Here is a 20224-nt window from a genome sequence, read left to right as displayed (position 1 = left end):
ATCAAAACAGTAACTGCCTAAACCCTATAGACATCTTCATTTAATTGTATCAGCACTACTTATGATTATCCTAATGATACAAGCTGCAAATTAACTACACTACTGTACCATATGAAAGCTAACATATAATACCTAACCTCATACACTAACACTTATCATCCTACATAGGATTAATATTTCTCTTGTAAGGAATGGAGGAGAGAGCATCAAGACTACATGGTAGTAAATGTCATGGCACAAATGACAGCCACTATAAAATGGGACTTCCAAAAATGTTTCCAGTGGAGGAAGGACTGCCAGGCAAAGTGTGTGGGGTCTCATGGGACCTTCTTAGAGTTGGAACCCAGAAGAGGAGCTAAGTTGTTCCTGGCCTTTTAAACAGTGTGTGACATCTCATCTCAGTCATTCACTCAGTCACACAACATCAACACTATGATGCTACCATTTCCCATTGCATCCCTAATTCCTGGCATGGTCTCTCTCTCTCTCTCTCTCTCTCTCTCTCTCTCTCTCTCTCTCTCTCTCTCTCTCTCTCTCTCTCTCTCTCTCTCTCTCTCTCTCTCTGCAATTCCACACTCTTCCATGTGGCAATAATAGTGCAAAGACGTGTACAGTCTTTACTTATGTGGTCATGTTCTCTGCACTCACACTGACCTATAATGATTCACCACATCTGGCTTGACTACAAAGCCATTCACAGAGGAAAGACTACTAAAATCATCCATACAGTTCAACCACAAACAAGGTTCAAGATAATAAACACAATATATTCAGCACAATCCATACACCCAAGGGACCTTAATCACCCAAAAATAATTCATGGTGATCTAGTCAGTGACTTTACCTACTTGAGCCAAGTTTATCTAAAGGTTTAGCTAATCCCTCAGCACCTGGCTCCCCCGTGGGTCAAGAGGAAGATGGTGCACTAAGTAAGGCTACTGATAGCCTGAAGCTGAGGGTGGTGGTGGCAGGAGCCAGAGGGTTGAGGCAGCAAGGAGAGCTGTCCCCCAACACAATCCTGGAAGAGGTGCAGGCCCCCTTCGTGTCACGCAGCGGCGGCAGGGCAGCAGGGGAGAGAAGACAGTGGGGGTGAGGCCAGCAGGAGGAAGGACTGAACAAGACACACGGAGAGATGGCGACGGTCCATGGACACACGAGAGAAACCACTGGTGACACATGGGGGTGGGCGGGCGGGCAGGCGCAGGACTGTGGGCGGACCAACGGACTGATGGGCAGCATGCAGCTTTGTGAGTGTGTGTTGGCCTGAAGTGGTCAAGTGATGGAGAACAGATACCCAGGGAGAGGCAGCCTTTGGGTCATTCATCTTGAGCAGGAACAAAACTTACATGGAGTTTTAAAAAGAGAAAAAGAAAAACTGCTCTCTGCATTATAACAAAATGTGAAAAAAAATGAAAAATTCTAAAAAAGCTTCAATGGGCCAGAAAAAACATGTGAGGCTGTCTCCCTGGGTGGCTGCTCCCACCGCCTTGGAGTAAGGTGGCTACTGGATGAGAGGGACATACCTTGGATCTTCCTGGCTGGAGGAGTACTGGTGATAGTAGCTATGGTAGTTAGAGTACCTGTTTTCTCGACTGGTTCCCTCTGTGCGTTGGCCGCCACCCTCCTCGTCATACATGGTGGTCTGTCTCTCCAGGCTGGGGCGCCGTGTGGTTCCTGCAAGAGAAAGCCGAGTCTTGGATCTATCCACAGCACACCACATCTAGAGTGATGCATTTCCTTCCACATGCATCCTTTCTTATCATTTCCTTCTTTTGGCACAAGCTTCTCACTACAGCACAAGCATACTTTCCAATCTCAGTCAGATTTTCCAATTTTTTTTCCTGCAGTATGCCTTTTTTTTATTTAATTCATATAAAGATTTTTAAAGATAAAGTGCTATAAATAACTAGATAAATAGTACATCAGAATGTACTCCCAGAGGAATTTTCTCCATATGAAGTCTTGCCTATCATGCAAGCTCTACCTGTGCATATTAAGCTGTATACTATCCTTACTAGGAACTGTTTAGCTTCATACGTTCCAGCTCTAATTTATACGTACATACATCTATGTAAGATTAATTTAAAGCATTATTAGTATTATTTGTGGAATTTATATGGAATGAGGGATTTAGAGTCAACAGGGATACAGTATTACAATTTGAATATTATATGTTAAATTATGTTCTAAGATTACCTTTGTGTGGCCAAAGAAAAATGTAAAGCATCTGTTACTACATCTTATTTGCTATTATCTTATTTTTATCAAAGCTGCAGGCATTAATCTGCATGATGAGAGCAAGCTGAACAGACAGGGTGGGACAGTTGATACCCAGCAGTGCTCAGAGAATGTTACTTGATGCCCTTACATATTGCTCCAGTATTTATGATGCTAAATACTGTATGTTCTTCCAATACACACACACACACACACACACACACACACACACACACACATTGTAATAAAGTGAAAGATATATAATAAATAGTCTCAATTTATCAAGTCATGCTATACAGCTCCCATTTCCTGCTTCTTTAATCATTTCTTACAAACTAACACTTAAAAACTACATACATATTCAAATCCATTCAATTCCACTTTCCTTGACTGACTGAGGAGTTATTTGCAACATAACACTGATCTGCTTCTACAGTTTTTGTATCCTCAGAAATAAGCCCAGAAGACATCTGTAATATTAGCTAACATTCTCTCTCTCTCTCTCTCTCTCTCTCTCTCTCTCTCTCTCTCTCTCTCTCTCTCTCTCTCTCTCTCTCTCTCTCTCTCTCTCTCTCTCTCTCTCTCTCTCTCTCTCTCTCTCTCTCTCTCTCTCTCTCTCTCTAAAAGCCACTCCCCTGAAGGGCAACTCTGAGCAGTGAAATAAGAAGAGCATGTGATCAGGGTGTGAGAAAGAGCAGGAGTAAGTGCTGCAGGTAAGTGTACAGGACACTGGAGACACATGAAGATAAGCAAACATTGTCTAGGATTGCAACACAAGCTTCAGTTAGTGTTTACCGTCTTCATCCGTGTGCTGCTTGGCTATTAAACAATGAAATATAGGTGATAATTACACAGGTTAATGCTACTTTTACATTACATATCTATCAAGTTACTGGGTTTCTGTGTTAAATCAAAATATTACAACTTAATATATGAGTGAGCTCTCAGATGTGCCCTTATTATTTTAGTTTTGTATGATCGTAAGCAAAGTGTCTTGAATATTACACATCAAATTAGTATGTGTTCTTTGTATATTTTTATATGAATTATTTTCCTATATCATACTATCACTATAGTTGATATTAATTAATTGAAATTGTACAATACAAACTCTGTTATTGAAAATTAACCTGATTGATCTTTTTTTTTCTTTTCTCAAAATCCTCAATATATGCCATAAATAAGCATAAATATTTACTACTTCACTAATTGCAAAATTTTTCAAAACTCGACAGAACCCAAAATTTACTGTATTTCAGGATACATCTGAGAGGTTAACTTAAGAATATTTGCAGCCAATGTTTTCCACAAATACCAATGTTGACTTTCATGAAAAATTTCTCAAAAATTAAAAGTGAAAATCCAAAGAATGGGAGATTTACATTACTGTCTCTGAATCAAGCCAATAATCAAATTCAGTTTACCTTATGCAGTATCCTTACAATATGCACATCAGTCAAATTGAAATCACTGGCTACAATGAAATTTCAAATAAACATAAGTAATATAATACAGGACATTACAAAAATCCATAACTAGGGCTTATGTTTGTAAGTGTTCACTGGTAGAGAGTGGTTGAGGTATGTGCAACTCTGGCAAGACAAGACTTACCTCTCGTCAGCTTCCCACGGGCATTGTTGGAGGTAGGCTTGGTGGGCTGTGTCTCCTCATTCTGGTCACTGGTGAAGAGGCCGTGCTTGCTGTAGTAGCTGACTGGGCTGTAGGAGGATCAGGTCACAGGTCAACACACCAAGTTGCTCAAGTCTGTTAAGTGTCAGTCATCCTAGCTGTCTTTTGTTGGCTGTCATTTATGTGTGGTGTACACCTGGGCAAATGTCTACTGTTCTGTTCCTTATACTGTTAATTCTTCTTACAGAACAGTTCACACTCACTTACACATTTAATTCTCATGTTAAATTTTCATTCTACTCTATGCAGACTTTGTGGGTCACTCACTATGAAATCCACAATAAAGTATAATTTTATCTACCAACATACAAACATTCATAAATTTGCAAACACACACACACACACACACACACACACACACACACACACACACACACACACACACACACACACACACACACACACACACACAAAGGCACATGGGCATAAAGCCTCTCTCACCTATGCAGTGATGATACCTTCATATATACACAAGCTTTATCCAAAACAAAATTGTTTCAATCACACTTCACAGCTCTTGACAGATCTTGAATCACTACTACTAGAACTCTTTATCTTACAAGAAGTACTAATCCACACAAATACCCAAAATCTACTACTCTAAAATACATATTAAGTACTATCAAAATCCTCTCCCACATTTTCTATGTAAAACAGGATACGTACATTATCTACAGGTTATTAATCTTTAGACAATATTTACATACATGTCAAGGTAATTTAATTTGTATAACATAAACTTCATGTAAATATTTTTAGGGGAGAAACATAGGCATTACTTGGGATAAGAATTAATTAGCAAAGTTTGTGAATGATGAAAAACTTTCAGCAGGAGGAAGAAGAGGAGGTAGTTCAACTATTGAATGCATGCACAGAAAGGAGACACTGAAAGAGTCACACATACACACACACCTACACACACACACAGTGACACACAAATAACACAGCATCCTGAAAATATTATGGCAGCATCTGACACAAAACACTGGATTAATGAAAGGGTAAGGTTTGCCAAAAATGTAGCAGAACACAGGATACACTCGGGCAACAGACACAGACCAACATCCACAACACCACACCAACTGATACTGCTGACTCCATGCAGTTCTCTCTCTCTCTCTCTCTCTCTCTCTCTCTCTCTCTCTCTCTCTCTCTCTCTCTCTCTCTCTCTCTCTCTCTCATACACATACATACACACACTCTTACCCACATTCTTATAAGAAGCCTAATTCTAACACATTTGCCCATGACATGTTGTATAGACTATACATGTTTCTAATATTTGAAGAATTATAGATAAATCAATTTGACATGATTCTAAAGCAAGTTAAATGTGATTATATATACGACCAATCAACATGCAGTAGGATGAGAAGTATTGCAAAATAAAATAATAACTAAACACATTCAATAGAACCCTATGGTGTGATGAGGTGTGATGGAAACTAACACAGAGATGCAGATGAGGAACTGCCATTGTGTTACTGGTACAGACTAGCTAGTGTGTGTGTTGTCACTGTCTACTGTAACTCTTGTTAGCCTTCAGGGAATAAATATATATGTACTAGAGTATGAAGGAATAGTGGTGCAGTGAACACAGCTGCCAGACCCACCAACCAAAGCATAGTAGTTAAGAGACAATGAGGTCTGTACTGATGCCCCATTTGCATCTACACAACAAAAAATATTGACATTTGAAACAAAATTATGAAACCATACAAAAGGATTTTTCTTTTAAACTTGATATTCTAAAAAAAATCAAGTATGGAATCAAATTCTTAAGCCAAGTTTATGTACTAAAAAAAGGCAAGAAAAACTTTCAGACTTGTGTAAGTTCAACATCATGCAAAATCAGGTAGGTTTAGCTACAATACTTCTTTCATTACTATAAGAATAATATCTATGATATTCAAAACCCAAAAAATAAATAAAAATACAAATATCAGCTACAAGAGCACCAATATGCATCAAAGACTAAATCAATAAAATAGAAAGGAAGAAAGGAAGAATAGCAATGAACACTGTGTATGATGTGAGTGACAGGCAGAGGTGTTGAGTAATGGCAAGACCAAGCAACAGTGACAACAGGCAGTGGGAGGTGGTACTGTGTTCCAGGGCACTGGCAATAGGGTATACACAAGCTATGGTGACAAACTGATGGGTATGGCAAGGGCTGGTGAATGAGTGGGGGCATGCATAACAGGAGGCACACACTCGCTCCAGCTCAATACCTGATATCTTCATCCAACGGTTCCGGTTCATACCTACAGGGGACGAGGACAGGACAAAGAGAGAGGCTTGATCAGTCACTCTCCTTCATCATGCGAGGGGCAATTCAGGCCAGCCTTATACTCCATCTGCCACCCTCAGTAAGCACAGTAACTTGATTTGTAATTTGTAATTTAACTGTTTCATACATTACCAGACTGTATCAAGTCACCCATAATGCAATTTTCTCCTTTAGTGTGCATACTTTTACCAGTATATCTTGTCATTGTTCTTACAGAGTTTTATTGGAGCATTATTGAATTAACATCAATCAATCAACTTATTTTCTTTGAATAGTCTTACTGAACTGCAGAGCAAGTACTTCCATATGCAGTTGAATTTATAATGCATAATCAATAGGGCTTTTAAGGGGCTGATGCAGCAAAGAGTGGCCTGAAGTGTCTCTCCTATGCTTCTTCAAACACACAGAATAACAAGCTTATAGAAAAATTGGTTAGCTAAGGTTACAAGTAGACGCCAAAGGACTACAACATGGATAATACCTCAACAAACATGAGAACCAGTGGGGAATACAAGTTTCATAGCATTACTACACTCCAGTTACTGCTCTCCTTGGAAAAAAGAGATACTGACAAAATTCCTTATTACTGGTAGAGAATGATGCTTAAGAATTCCAAGAAGTCACTGTTCAATGTAACTAGGCAGACTTTGAAAACTAAAGAAGCCAGGAAGGAAGCTTCTAAAGTTATAGGCCAGGGAGCAAGGAGAACGAGGGATAGTAGAGGAGAGAATGATCAAGGTAGGAAAGGAAGAAGAAATATAGAAAGAAAAGTAGAGGACAGGAACACAACACTCAAACCAACTGCACCTATAATCTTTCCTGTTGTTAGGGCGGCTATTGTAGAAAAGGTCTTCATCTGCTACAGAGGGCTTGTGACCCTCATTCTTCTTGTTGTGCTCCAGAGTGTAGCTGTAATAGTCATCTGCCATTCCCCTGTCATAGCCCTCACCGTAGCCTGGCTCACCACCATACTGCACACCGTCATCCCTCTCATAGGAGTTTTCCCGGCTTGTCTCTAGGGACCTCTGTGGTGTGGACATTTGGGTTGCCACACCCAAGAATTGCGACACAGAGGAATTGGGGTGCTGCCCCACTGGATAATTGATGTCGCTGGTGTAGTCACTGTCCTCTGACATGCCAGCTGTTGGTGGAAGTTGTTTGGGAAGTGTGTTAGTTCACTGGTGCTCATAGTAACTGATGCATTACCTCTCCAGTGTTAACTTCAATGGGAGGAGAATGGGGCACTAAACAACACTGGACAAGGGACACTCTGAGCTACATATCTCTACAGTTTCATGTCACTGATTTCAGGTTTAGTTTAAGAACTCCTGGCTACTGATGAGGTTAAGCCAAGATGTCATTGTTCTGGCCTGTGATTAGGGAACACTTACAACTGGGATAGGCAACAATAACTGACACTTCTAAGACACTATATACTGTATCCAGTGACAACAGATCTGTAAAATTCAGGAAAAGTGATTGCAACTTGTAAAAAAAAATCTCACTAATATATTAATCTAAATCAGAAATGTCTAAACATCTTGCAACAATTTAGAATGTATGAAAGGAAAGCATGAGAACATATCCTGGTATATTCCTACACACAAACACTATATATCTTTCTGTCTCCCTAATTTCATATTCACAGAAAAATGTTCTGAGTAGCACTTTTTAAAACCATAAAAGACAACACTCTCCTTTCACAATACTCACTGTAAATCTAAATAACTTCAATATAAATATAACAATATCAGCTCACCAAAGGAAAGAAGCAATATAATAATAAGGATGATGAGGAAGCAATAAAAGCATAATTCAAAGAAGCATTAACATCATGAGTTTCAAAGGATGTGAAGCTGTATAAATGGTGGACATCCCCAACCGACAAATCAAACAGGGATATACATAAGTATGCTGTACACTCACCAGAGGAATAACCCTAACACAACGTACAAAGGCTGTTTCTTCCTTCAGAAAACGATACAATAAATAAATACAGATGAAGGTGACAGCATCCTTGAACCACAATTGTCATTTTGACATTGTTTTCTCCTTCCACTGGACCACTTATTCAGCACATCCAGTCATCTCGCACTCCTGGGAAAAACTCTCACTCCTCTCACCACCAATCATCTCATTTGCTAGCTGATCAAAAATGTATGTAGTCAAGAATCTGCACAAGCTTCTTATCTGAAACTTGTGCACTGAGCTCATGTCCAGCTTTGGAGTATGTCAGAAACACTAAGAAACTGATCTGAAGGTAGGAGGAGGAGCACAAGAATGGCACAATGCCAGGAACTGAACCCATCAGAGTGCTCAAGGTAAACATGAGTCTGACATGTTAGCGAGAGGGCAAAGATGATAAAACCTCAAGTGGAATTTTATCTTGTTTGGCTGTCCTGTCACTATATTAATGTCAGTTAGACAATTTCTGTCAATACCTATAACTAATGGACTGATTGCCACAATTGAGCCTTCAAGCTTCTATTCATTCTCCATTTATACTTCACCTTTCCTCATTTAGTGCATTTCTGATACTCAGATCCCCAGACCTCTCTCTCTCTCTCTCTCTCTCTCTCTCTCTCTCTCTCTCTCTCTCTCTCTCTCTCTCTCTCCTCTCTCTCTCTCTCTCTCTCTCTCTCTCTCTCTCTCTCTCTCTCCCCCATGCTCACAACTCTCACTCTCAGGTCCCTCACTCACCACCTTCCAGAACACACTCACACATCAGATTGAGTTGGGGGTTCCTGGTGTTGCCAGGTGCCCCTCTTGTCTCCTGGTCCATAATGTGGTTCAGGATCTCCAGTTTCCTCTGCAGTTCCTGGGCCTCGGTCTCCTCCAGGTCTGTAAGGAAACCCATCAGGAAGGGTCGAGCCTGTCTTACTCCCATGGGGGGACTGGCTGCATCATGACAACAAATGCTACGGGGTGTGAGTGCTGAGGGTTTGAGGAAGAACAAGGAAAGAATATCAAATGAGGAAACAATGCAGTGGCCAAACAGAATGTGTGGGGAACACAAAGGGTGTGCTGGTACATGGAAAAAAAACAAGATGGCACGATGACTCCAACGTGAATCAGTATGCACAAAAATTAAAAGAAAAGAGCAGTTTCCTTTTTTCCTACAGAGCTTACACTTTTTCTCACTAGCCTAAGTAAAAATAATATATGTACATTTCGGTCAGCTTGCATGACCACAAAATTCTCAGCTTTCCAGTACTCAAAGCTACTGTTTTGTGCATGACTATTGTACAAGTTCATTCTGGTGCATAGTGAACTGACCCTTGCACTACAGGTTCCAAAGGTACAATATCGCTTCATTGGCACCTCACACACATGGGTGTCTACCATACCTTGCTAGAGTGTTACTCATAGGTAGCAAATATGTACTACAATTACTGTGAGGGACAAGAGCAACATTCGAGCAAGGTTGCCTCCTACATAATAGTATAAGGTTACCTTTCTTTTCCTCTTCTGATTGTTTGCTTTCTGAGGACCCAATTTTGATCTTTTCGGATAGCAGTTTGTTAGTCTTTTCATCCTTGAGTGTCTCACCATCCTCATCATCACAGACTTTGGGGGTTTCATGGTAATTGAGCTTTGGGACACTTCCTGGGGTGGAGACCTGTTCACTCTCCCCACTGGCCACAGAGGGAGGTGACTCAGACCCCGGCGAGTGCCTCAGGTTGAGGAAAGTGAAAAATCTGGACTTCTCTTGAGGCGGAGAAGTGGTGGTGGCAAGGACAGGTGTGGCCGTGGCACTGGTGAGCGTGGTGGCCGAGGCTTCGGTGGTCCTTGAGAATGAGAAGGTGAATCCTGACACAGGCGACGAGATGGGTTGCTCTGAGGAGGAGGAAGACCACCCGGGAGCTTGCTCCTCCTCGGTTGAACTATCCAGAGGTGGAAGGTAATCTCGGGTGAGGAAGGAGAATCTGGTGGGTCTAAAGGAATCTGTGCTTGGGGCTTCCTCTGCTGGGGGAGCTTCAGGTTCAGTCCGTGCAGGAGACCTCAGAAAATTGAACGTGCTGGAAGGCACTTCGCCATTGACCTCAGTTGGGTATTCAGTCTCTGCCGTGGGTGAGGTCTTGGAGGACGGAACCTCGTCCGTGGCATTAGACTTGGAAAAGAAGCCGCTGGAGCCAGACAGTGTCAGGTAACTACTGGTTGAAGAGGAGTCCTCCAGGTTAGGTGATGGCTGCAGGGGGTCCAGTCCCTCACTCTCCCTCAGAAGGTTCTCTTTCAGGAGCTTGATGTTGAAGATCCCTGAGGAGGGCACGGCACTTGGGCTGGAGGTTTCGGGGAAAGTTTTACAAGGGGGGAGTTGTTCCCTATCTGGTGAACACACTGATAACGACGCAAATTTGGTGGTCACCAGAGTAACCTTTGGGCTAGAAGACTGGGCATTTGCATAGGAAGAGACACTTGTTTCTGGGTCCCATGTGAAAGTCTTGCTGTCGCTGGCCGCAGGGGAGGACAGTTCCCTATCCTTTTGCGACAGTGGTATTTGAAAGCTAAACCTAAATGGCGAAGATCCACCCTCATCCGTCCCACTCACGGCATCACTCTGTTCAACTTTGGCCTCATCACTTCTACTAAGAAATCTAGAAATGCTAGTTTCAGCACCTAATTCATCATTGCCAATGCCAGAGTCCACGGTCTCTGATGCAGCTGTGGTGAGGAGATCTGGCCTCTCACTGGGCTTTGAGGAGTCTACGCACTCATCATCATCATAATCAGTGGCAGATTCGATAGTCTCAAACGTGACAGTATTGAGGAGCTTTACAGTGGAGAGACTTGGGCGGGCAGTCGAGGAGGAAGGTGGAGAGAGGGAGGAGGGAGGGGCATCGTGGGAGCCTCCAACCCCAGCGTAGGCTTGGCCAGGCTCCCCCGAGCCACACGGGCCGTTAGGAAGCACTGGATCCAGAGCTGAGGGAGAGACAACACCCACACAGTCAGCCCAAACACCTGTCACCTGTCCCACCCAAGCTCTCTGTCTGTCATTCTACACACCAACCTATCTCTCTCTCAATCAGTTCTCATCAACAAACCTGTACCTTGAAACTATACTTTTATATTCACCCCACTAGCCTTCTCACTGCTTCTAAAGTCCATAAAACATGAAAATTAATTCAGTTTAATACAAAAGTCACTAATGAATCACAAAGACCCCTTAATGTCTTCCTAACCCAATGTCAGTATCAGCAAAGGTCATCTACTTATTCTGTCTACCTTCTTTATTTAGAATGCCTTCCTCATCCCTTTCCTAGCTGAACTAGTATATCTAGGATTAGCTCTGTCCTTTACTCTGTACTATCCATTTATAATAAGAAATCAACCAGCATACCTCTAATTTCCTTATTTTAGTACATGAACCTCTGTCTGCCTCATTCTAAGACCCAATACCATGTTAGCACTCCATGAGTCAGTGAAACTTAGTCCTTAAAGAAAAAGTAATTATATCTGAACTGAAAAGCTACCCCTTACTATTCTTCATTTTCTAAAATTTTGAAGAATAAAGTCAGAAAAGGGTGTCTTAAAATATTAGTGCTTATTATTATACTGAAAGAGATTAGTGTATATAAAACTGGTCTGGGGAGAGTGAGATGCAAGGTGGAGTGTGAAGGGAGGAGGAGTGTGTCCAGGGAAAGACATGGGCTCAAGACAATTACAGAGGAGGGCAAAGGTGATGGCTCATCCACAAGACAGATAAGTTTAAGGTCTTGGACTTGGTTTAGATAAAGTCACATACTTATTTAAGGATATTAGACTATCCACAAACATAAACTAAGTAAGGGGCACCCAAAGACTAAAGTAAAAACATACTTACTTAAAGGAGTTTGAGAAGACAGAGTAGGCTTTGTCAGTGATACACAGCATCACCAACAAGGATGGAAAAATATGTGAAAGGAGGAAAATATTTTAAGAACGACTTGCCATTCAGCAAAAACTTTCTAGACATGAAGCATTCTTTTAGAAAAATAGTAAATTGTCTATTTACTGCTAATTGATTTTTTTCTTTTTTTTTTCAATACAAGATGCTTATGAGAGGAGGGAAGCAGTACAGTGCTTGGATGCACAAGCTTGCTTCATATCCTGTGTAATGCTGTGCAAGTCAGGCAAGAGAGAGAGAGAGAGAGAGAGAGAGAGAGAGAGAGAGAGAGAGAGAGAGAGAGAGAGAGAGAGAGAGAGAGAGAGAGAGAGAGAGAGAGAGAGAGAGAGAGAGAGAGAGAGAGAGAGAGAGAGAGAGAGAGAAGGGGGGGGGGCATATAGACAGATACACAGAGTCACACAAATAGACACACTGAGACAGGAGGAAGAAAGAGAGAGGAAGGAAGAAATGAGATGAGAAAGTGAGTGTGCCCAGTAATGGAGGGAGGGTGAGGGAACAAGATTACATACAAGGGAACACTTTAGGTAATAACAACTTACCCAGAAAGTAATGAATCCTGGGGAGACAACAGAAAGGGTGGGGAGGGGAGGGGATGATGTGAACCTAGACTTACCTTGGGGGGTATAGGTAAGGAGGTCTACTGCAGTTTTCTTCTACAGCATTTTGATTAAAGAGACATTATGGGACTTCAAAATACTGTCCCACAGAAGGTAGAAGAAAGCCAATTACAAAAGGGAACATCTTTAAATTCAAACTCCTTCAGTATTGGTTAAGATAAAGGCAATTACTTACACTAAACATTAAGAAAGGAAACTGTTGTTTATATGTTACATTGAAGGGGTACTGAGTCTATAGTAAATAGGGAAGGGGATACAAGTCTTACATAAGCAAAGTTATGAAATACACAAAAGGGAAAGGCACCTGTGTATCTTACATGTGGAATATGGGAAAGGAGGAGGGGAGGTGATGAACTGGTACATGTGTGTGTGTGTGTGTGTGTGTGTGTGTGTGTGTGTGTGTGTGTGTGTGTGTGTGTGTGTGTGTGTGTGTGTGTGTGTGTGTGTGTGTGTGTGTGTGTGTGTGTGTGTGTGTGTGTGTGAGAGAGAGAGAGAGAGAGAGAGAGAGAGAGAGAGAGAGAGAGAGAGAGAGAGAGAGAGAGAGAGAGAGAGAGAGAGAGAGAGAGAGAGAGAGAGAGAGAGAGAGAGAGAGAGAGAGAGAGAGAGAGAGAATCAAAAAGACTCACAATCAAACACACAGACTCAAGGACAAATGACTGTAGACAGTCATAAATATAGAGAAGACAGGAGAGACAAGTGAGAAATAGAGGAGGAGACAGAGATGCACTTATCTAGAGAAACAATAATGGGGGCTAAATAGTGCTACACAACAAGGACCCAGAGGCCATACTTCTAGCCTAAGGGAAGCAGAGGTGGCCATAGAGGCTCCATTTCAGCCAACAAGAGTGTGGTACACAAAATCAATGTGTTTTACGAGTACAAAGGTGAGCCCCCCAATCATAGTGCACAACTTTCACTTCATTTGTTGCCTTACATACAAAGTACACTTTCATAACACCCATAGGTATAGTGTATGTTGAGCTGTTATTTCATTATACATTCTAGGTAAAAGTCTGTTGCTTCAACCTGCATGAAAGGCAACACAAATTATGCTAAAGCTCAGACAGTCTCTCCCGTTCACTTCTTGTGCTTGCTGTCAGAAATGAGTGCCCTGGTGAAGGTGGAGGAATGCAGGTCAAGTCAGTGTGTAGGGATCAAATCCAGTGTGCTGGAGGGATGCTGTTTACCAACTGTTCTTTCACACCTATATGCAATAACTGCCAATAATATTATCAACTTAAAGGAAATAATAAATTTTAAGTTTTGCCAAGAAAGAAATTTTGAAGTTTTGTTAAACAGTTGCATAATGAAACAATAAACTGCTGATAAAAGATCAACAAAGCAATCATATATTTCCTGACAACAGAATTTAGACCAAAAAACATTAAAATGAACATATTATGCACACACATAAGCTACAAGAGGTTAACTGTATAATGAAGAGAAACAATATACTGGCAGTTAAATAAGACAGCCAGTGTGAAGACCTGAAGCAGGTGAGAGCAGCATTACTCTAGCATTGACAGGTGACCAACAGTGCTTGCAAGGGAAGCAAGGACAAAAGAAAGGAGGCAGGGGCTGAGGGGAAGCAGCTGGTCTGATCTATATAGGAAAGCTTCACAGCTCTTATGAAAAAAGAATCACCAGGAGCTTCCCAAAAGCGTAGAGAAGGGACACAGAATATGTACAAGTGGATGGCTTCCTCTAATACTGAAGATGTTAAGATAGAGTGACACTTGCCGCATTACTTATGGTACAGAATATGAGCACATTTATTTACAGTGGTTGACAATGCTGATTTTTATTTATAAACATTAATTTTTCTTATTTAACATCTTCAATAACATAACACTACACTAGGTTTCATTCACCAAGCCAGTGACGTCTATGATATGCTTCTGCTGTTGTCTCAAAGCTTAACATGGATACTGTTGACCAACTTGCGCTGAGTGGAGGCGTGCTTGCTTCATCCAGACTGTCCCTAAAGCCATACGTACAGACATGGCCACACTACATGGCCACTGCCTGAGGCTCAGTGCCCCGAGGCTTCTCGAGAACTAGCACCCACGAACAACACCTTTCTTGCACTAATAATGACAGTCTGGTCAACATAAAATACAAAGCCAAGAAAAACAAAGCTACATAGCTCTACAAGTTATTTAACATGTGAAATATCTATTGTTTTCTAAGACTGAGTACAGCAATGTTCTATGAAAAATGCATCTGTTAAAAGTAAAAATACAACATCTAAATATTGTACAACAATGACCTATTCTAATAACATGTCTCTGTTTAACCCAGTGAGGTACTCCTGGCTATGTATGTATGCTTGTATATATGCTTGTATAACATTGATATGAAATGGAGAAAGCATGACAAAATAAATTTACTATACACTAAAAGTTCTTCATTCAACACTAATCATCTGGCTTAACATAGGTACTCATACATGAATAATGATGAAAATGTTCTCAAACTACTAAATATGTTCCTATTGTTCTTTGATCTAATACCTGTTTTGTTGAAACATGAGCAAACTTTGCCAGGAGATATCTGTAAATAATGTTCTACTGAAGGTCTCCACAAATCATCCCCATCATGTAACAACCAAACATACTCATTGAAAACTCAAAGCACATGCAAACATGATGCATTGGTAAGATGCAGTCTTACTACCTAACATCCATGGTGAATGTAAGCCAATTTGGCTTCATTGTCTTCATGTTATTCCCTTCACACTCCTAACTGTACATGAGCCCAGATATATATATATTTTCCTTGGCAAACTGAATAATACCTGAGTATATATTACTCATCTCAAGAAGAGTGCAGACTGTTTCTGGAGCATCACCCAGTAAGAGGCACGTTGCCAGGCACCCAGCCAGTGCAGCAAGGTGTTCCTCTGGTCCTGGGAGAGCACACCTCCATGACTAACTACTGCAGGCAGGGATGCCACTGTACCCTCTCACCTCTCAGGCCCACACCTACAGTTATGAGCTGATGCATCCTAAACACTAGTTGACTATAACCATGTGAATCTTAATCAGTCAAGGCCAAACAAGAGTAATGTAACACCATAAGTCTCATAACTGGGACTAAATACCATATATTGCTTTTAGTGGCAAATAACAAACTTCCAACTATCTACACAAACTGACAAGGTAATTCATCTTGCCCTTGGAAACCAAACCATTCATAACTACAGGATGTGGTGCTGAGAGTGAGAAGTAAATTCATGCTAGCACAGAGTGCTTACCACAGCTGGCCACTGTCCCAGGAGCAAATGCCCAAGAAGAAAATGCAAAGAATGGCAAAAATTCCTGGGACTGGCTGACAACCATGATTATGCAATGAGATGCAGATGCAGTGCTTTCTGAATAGGTAGACAAAGAAATATTAATATGCTCAAGGAAAGCAGGACATGCACAACCTTGGGAAGAAAAGAGGCCATCTGTGCAATTCAGCGCTCCACTGGTGGTGTTTCAACAGACCACGAGCCTTAGTGACTCCCTTGTGAGTGAGTTGACTTCAGATGCACGAGATAAACATCTTTTGCTTCCAAGATATGTAAAAGATGGATATCACATACTGATGCAACGAAGCACAAAGGAAACGTCAACATGTAGTGTGGAGGGATGGCAAAGAGAGAAGTCAGAGGACACACGGTGAAGGGAAGTGAAATGGGAATGAAAGGACACAAGATAATACGTACATAAAAAAACAAACATGAAAATAATGAAAACAATAGAGTCTGGGGTGTGTGATTGGGAGTGGGGGGGGTCAAGGGTTCCACTAGTGTTATCTACTGATTGTGAGTTTCTATCCAGCTTAAGAAAAAAGTATACTCAAATAGTCATCCTTGCAGTGCTTAATAATTTCACTCCCTGAGGGTAAAATGGAGCCTCGCAGAGTTGGACAGGCGTGAGATCTAGTCTAGTAGGTGGTCGTGGGGGTCAGTTTTCTACAACCCAGTTGTGGTGCTTCGTCACAGTATTATAGAGGCTAAGTGCACACAAGGCCACTTTCCACTCAAGGCAGAAGGTCCGGGAAGAGCAGCGGATGCACTATTATGCTGTCATCGCCGGCCACAGCTCTCAAAAAAAGTAACGTGATGTGTTTTTCTTTCACTTACTAAAAGGGAAACGAACTGTACATTCACCTTTTTTTTTGTTGATGTCTAAAGTATTTTTATCACTGCCTATGTATAATCAAAGTTTCTAGATTCATGACAATCAATTCTACTGCACAGAACAGCCAGGGAACACTACATCTTTTATAAACTACTCACAAGACAGTACCCTATCTTAATGCTCAGGCCAAAGACCACTAATTGCTAGTTCATGAAACAATATTGGCAGCATTTCTTTACACTAACCAATGACACTTAAAAAAGGCGAATGCAAGTTAGTAGTACTACGTGACCAAGGCAGGAGGACCAGGACCTGATATGCTTTGTGTGTGTGTGTGTGTGTGTGTGTGTGTGTGTGTGTGTGTGTGTGTGTGTGTGTGTGTGTGTGTGTGTGTGTGTGTGTGTGTGTGTGTGTGTGTGTGGCATCATTCGTACAGCCCTTTCTTTCCTCATGCTATACATGTTGTCAGGTGAGAAGAGATATAGCTCTCTTTTCTCACACTGAAGCAAATGAGTGAATGACATTGTTAAGTGGTTGCTGCTAATAAAGACTCATGCAGCAGTGTAGCAGTGTAGGTGAGGGCCCACCATTCCCTGGTCCTCCCAGCACAGGTACTGTGTATGCCTCATTTGGCAAAAACATTGCAGTGCAACATACAAAATACTTCTGGCCTGAGCTCTGGACCTCAGTGCCTCAAAGTATACACTTGTAAAAGTACAGGACAGGTGACAAGACCTTACATTATTTTGTATGTTGATGCTCTTGTTTAGTCATAACATGACTGGCATTACAACTATATATAGAACATCTAGAGAAGAAGTGTTGATGCAGATCACAAACAAAAAGCCTTCATCTTATGTTTCATAAAAAGCAGTACTGTACCTTTCTTCCTTGCTCTTTCTTTGGCCTTTTTGCCTGGTAAGGAAACAAAGCGTTTAGATTCCTGACATGTAACAATGACACTGTTATTAGAAGACACTTTGATTCCTTTGACAATATGACAAATGCCTGCATGTAGATAAAGTGGTAATGAGTTCAAAAAGATCTGTTTAGTACATAAGAAAACATATAACTACCCTGAAGTGTTCACTCATGTGTGTTATGGTGTGAGTAACATGCACAAAAGATTAGTACACAATAGAAAAAGGCTGTATTTGTAGCTCTATCATAGCCTGGTAGACTATTCATGTCTGCCCTTGTGCATGCTGCCACACTGCCCACACAGCCCAGCAACACAGCTTGTTGCCACTGGAAAAGGAGTGGCCCTGAGCCTCCCTGTCAGCCTGCACCAGGTCTCCACAGGACAAGCCAAGGGACACTCATGGTAGGCTCTAACACAGGTTCACATGACTAGATAAAAATAATATCTTTCAAACAATATATACTGTACATGAAAAAAAGAGAGAAGATGAGGATAAGGAGAAGGAAGAGGAGGAAAAAGGAGATAAGGAGGAGGCAGGGCAGCAGCAAATGAAAGATGATAGGAACAGGAACTATAAATGGACAGACAGCTTCTATCACTATATATATATATATATATATATATATATATATATATATATATATATATATATATATATATATATATATATATATATATATATATATATATATATCTGGAACTGTGTGTAGTAAGTATTTCTGAGTATAGAATTCTTCTTGGCCAAGAATATTACCCTTGTTACTCCACAAAATTCCAGTGTTCTCCATGCAGACTGCTAACAGAGGGACAGTACTTGTTATCTGACCTGGAAACCCTCAGATCTCAGGCAAAATGACCACTACTAACATCACTTACCAGGTTTTCCATAATAAAAATAATATATAGATATAAGTATACAAAGGCACACATACAGGTATCAATATCCAAATGCATTACATCCTGAAGTCTAAAAATATGTGTTAAAAAGTAAATGCTTCATGTCCTGTATATGTCAAAAATTTATTGAAAAACTCAAGTGCTCATTATAAATAAAAAATGTCAGTGTACAAACATTTTCTTTAAATGTATGCATCATCAATCGCTTCATACTCCTCTTACAACCACAGGATATAAACAGGGTTAAGAACTAGTCTATGGAGACATTCCATCAATGGTTCTGATTATGGGCACCATTACAATGCCAGTGATCAGTTCAAATATTCTTTTCAAACATAAGCAAGGAAAAGACAGAACGTTGAAGAGGAGTATAATAATCAATGATATGGTGTAAAGTATATTCTGTAAGAAAGTATGAATAAACTGTATGCAGCAAAAATACCCTACATCCTTTGGATAAATTACTTGAACTTTCCACTCTATAGAAATGATGATTGTAAAAACAATATTGGGTGATGACATGAAAAAAAATGTACATATTCTTGTTATGTGTCATGTGCCAATCTTTACTTAAAATGGCACGATGAGCAATGTCCACTCAGCAGGAAAATAATTATATGCACTGACTCACTCATACTGCATTAAGATTCCAATAAGTGACTGAATAGTGAGCAGGTGCAGCTCAAAAAATTTCAAAACAGTCATAGTGTTGAGCCACAAACAACTTCTCAATACTGAAAGAGCATGAATCCACAGCTGAGTATGCAATGCTTCTTCCTTCCACACACTCACACCAGCATAGACTTTAGAAATATGTGCAATAGAAATACTGTAATCTATATCAAGATTATGGTAATGAATACTATACTTAAATATGAGCCTATCATGACTTAGTTGTAGAAAATAACTATTAAATATTGTGACTAATGAATAATTATATATAGTAAATAATGTAATTGATAATTGTTACATTTCCTATTTTATTAACTTTGTAATTAATCAAGTTTGGTGCATAAGTACTTAACATTTGACTTGTGAATTTTGAAAATTTACAGTGTGTCTGTGTATATTACAGATTACTGAGTAAGCAACCCAGCATCTCTGGTCAAATGTTACACTGTGGTATATTCAAACACAGTTACAAAAGGTCACAAAATCCACAAGCTAATGTCAGGAAAGAGAGGAGGCAGCTAACCAGTCATGAGTTAACTCTATTAATTTCAATCACACCAACAAATCATTAAAAAAAAAATAATAAAATAAAATAATAGCTTTAAAGCACAATATTTGCTGATACATGGCTGTTCAGATCATCAGCACCAGCATGTTTGCTGCTTCAGATTCATGAGTTTATGATCCTCAGGTCTAAGAAATTAGTATATTTTTTTTTTATTTTCACTCATAACTGTTCATATCTCCATGTTTTTACTGTCAGTGCACGTGTAAAACTGAGTCTAGTAAGAAATTAAGGAAAACAGTAATGGAGGTGATGAAATACATACCCCATGGCAGCTCAAAGCGACAGTCGAGCAGCAAGGAGTCTCCAGTGGGGTTGGCAGTGCCTTTCACCTCTCCATT

General features: G+C 40.5%; 1 protein-coding gene across 1 annotated transcript in view; it reads right to left on the bottom strand.

Moving 5' to 3' along the window:
- Window positions 1-20224, bottom strand: part of LOC135109485 (uncharacterized) — a 102332-nt gene that overhangs the window by 77672 nt on the left and 4436 nt on the right. Inside the window, exons 4-12 of the mRNA XM_064020864.1 lie at window positions 20149-20224; window positions 17710-17742; window positions 9650-11116; window positions 8918-9037; window positions 7004-7337; window positions 6138-6170; window positions 3829-3935; window positions 3013-3036; window positions 1581-1674 (exon numbers count right to left, since the gene is read on the bottom strand). The exon at window positions 20149-20224 is cut by the window's right edge and continues 48 nt beyond it. Of these exons, the coding sequence (XP_063876934.1) occupies window positions 1581-1674; window positions 3013-3036; window positions 3829-3935; window positions 6138-6170; window positions 7004-7337; window positions 8918-9037; window positions 9650-11116; window positions 17710-17742; window positions 20149-20224 (2288 nt within the window). The remainder of the gene's footprint in view (window positions 1-1580; window positions 1675-3012; window positions 3037-3828; window positions 3936-6137; window positions 6171-7003; window positions 7338-8917; window positions 9038-9649; window positions 11117-17709; window positions 17743-20148) is intronic.

This window comes from Scylla paramamosain, chromosome 19 (genome assembly GCF_035594125.1).
Source record: "Scylla paramamosain isolate STU-SP2022 chromosome 19, ASM3559412v1, whole genome shotgun sequence".
NCBI lineage: Eukaryota > Metazoa > Arthropoda > Malacostraca > Decapoda > Portunidae > Scylla > Scylla paramamosain.
This window is presented reverse-complemented; position numbering and strand designations above follow the sequence as displayed.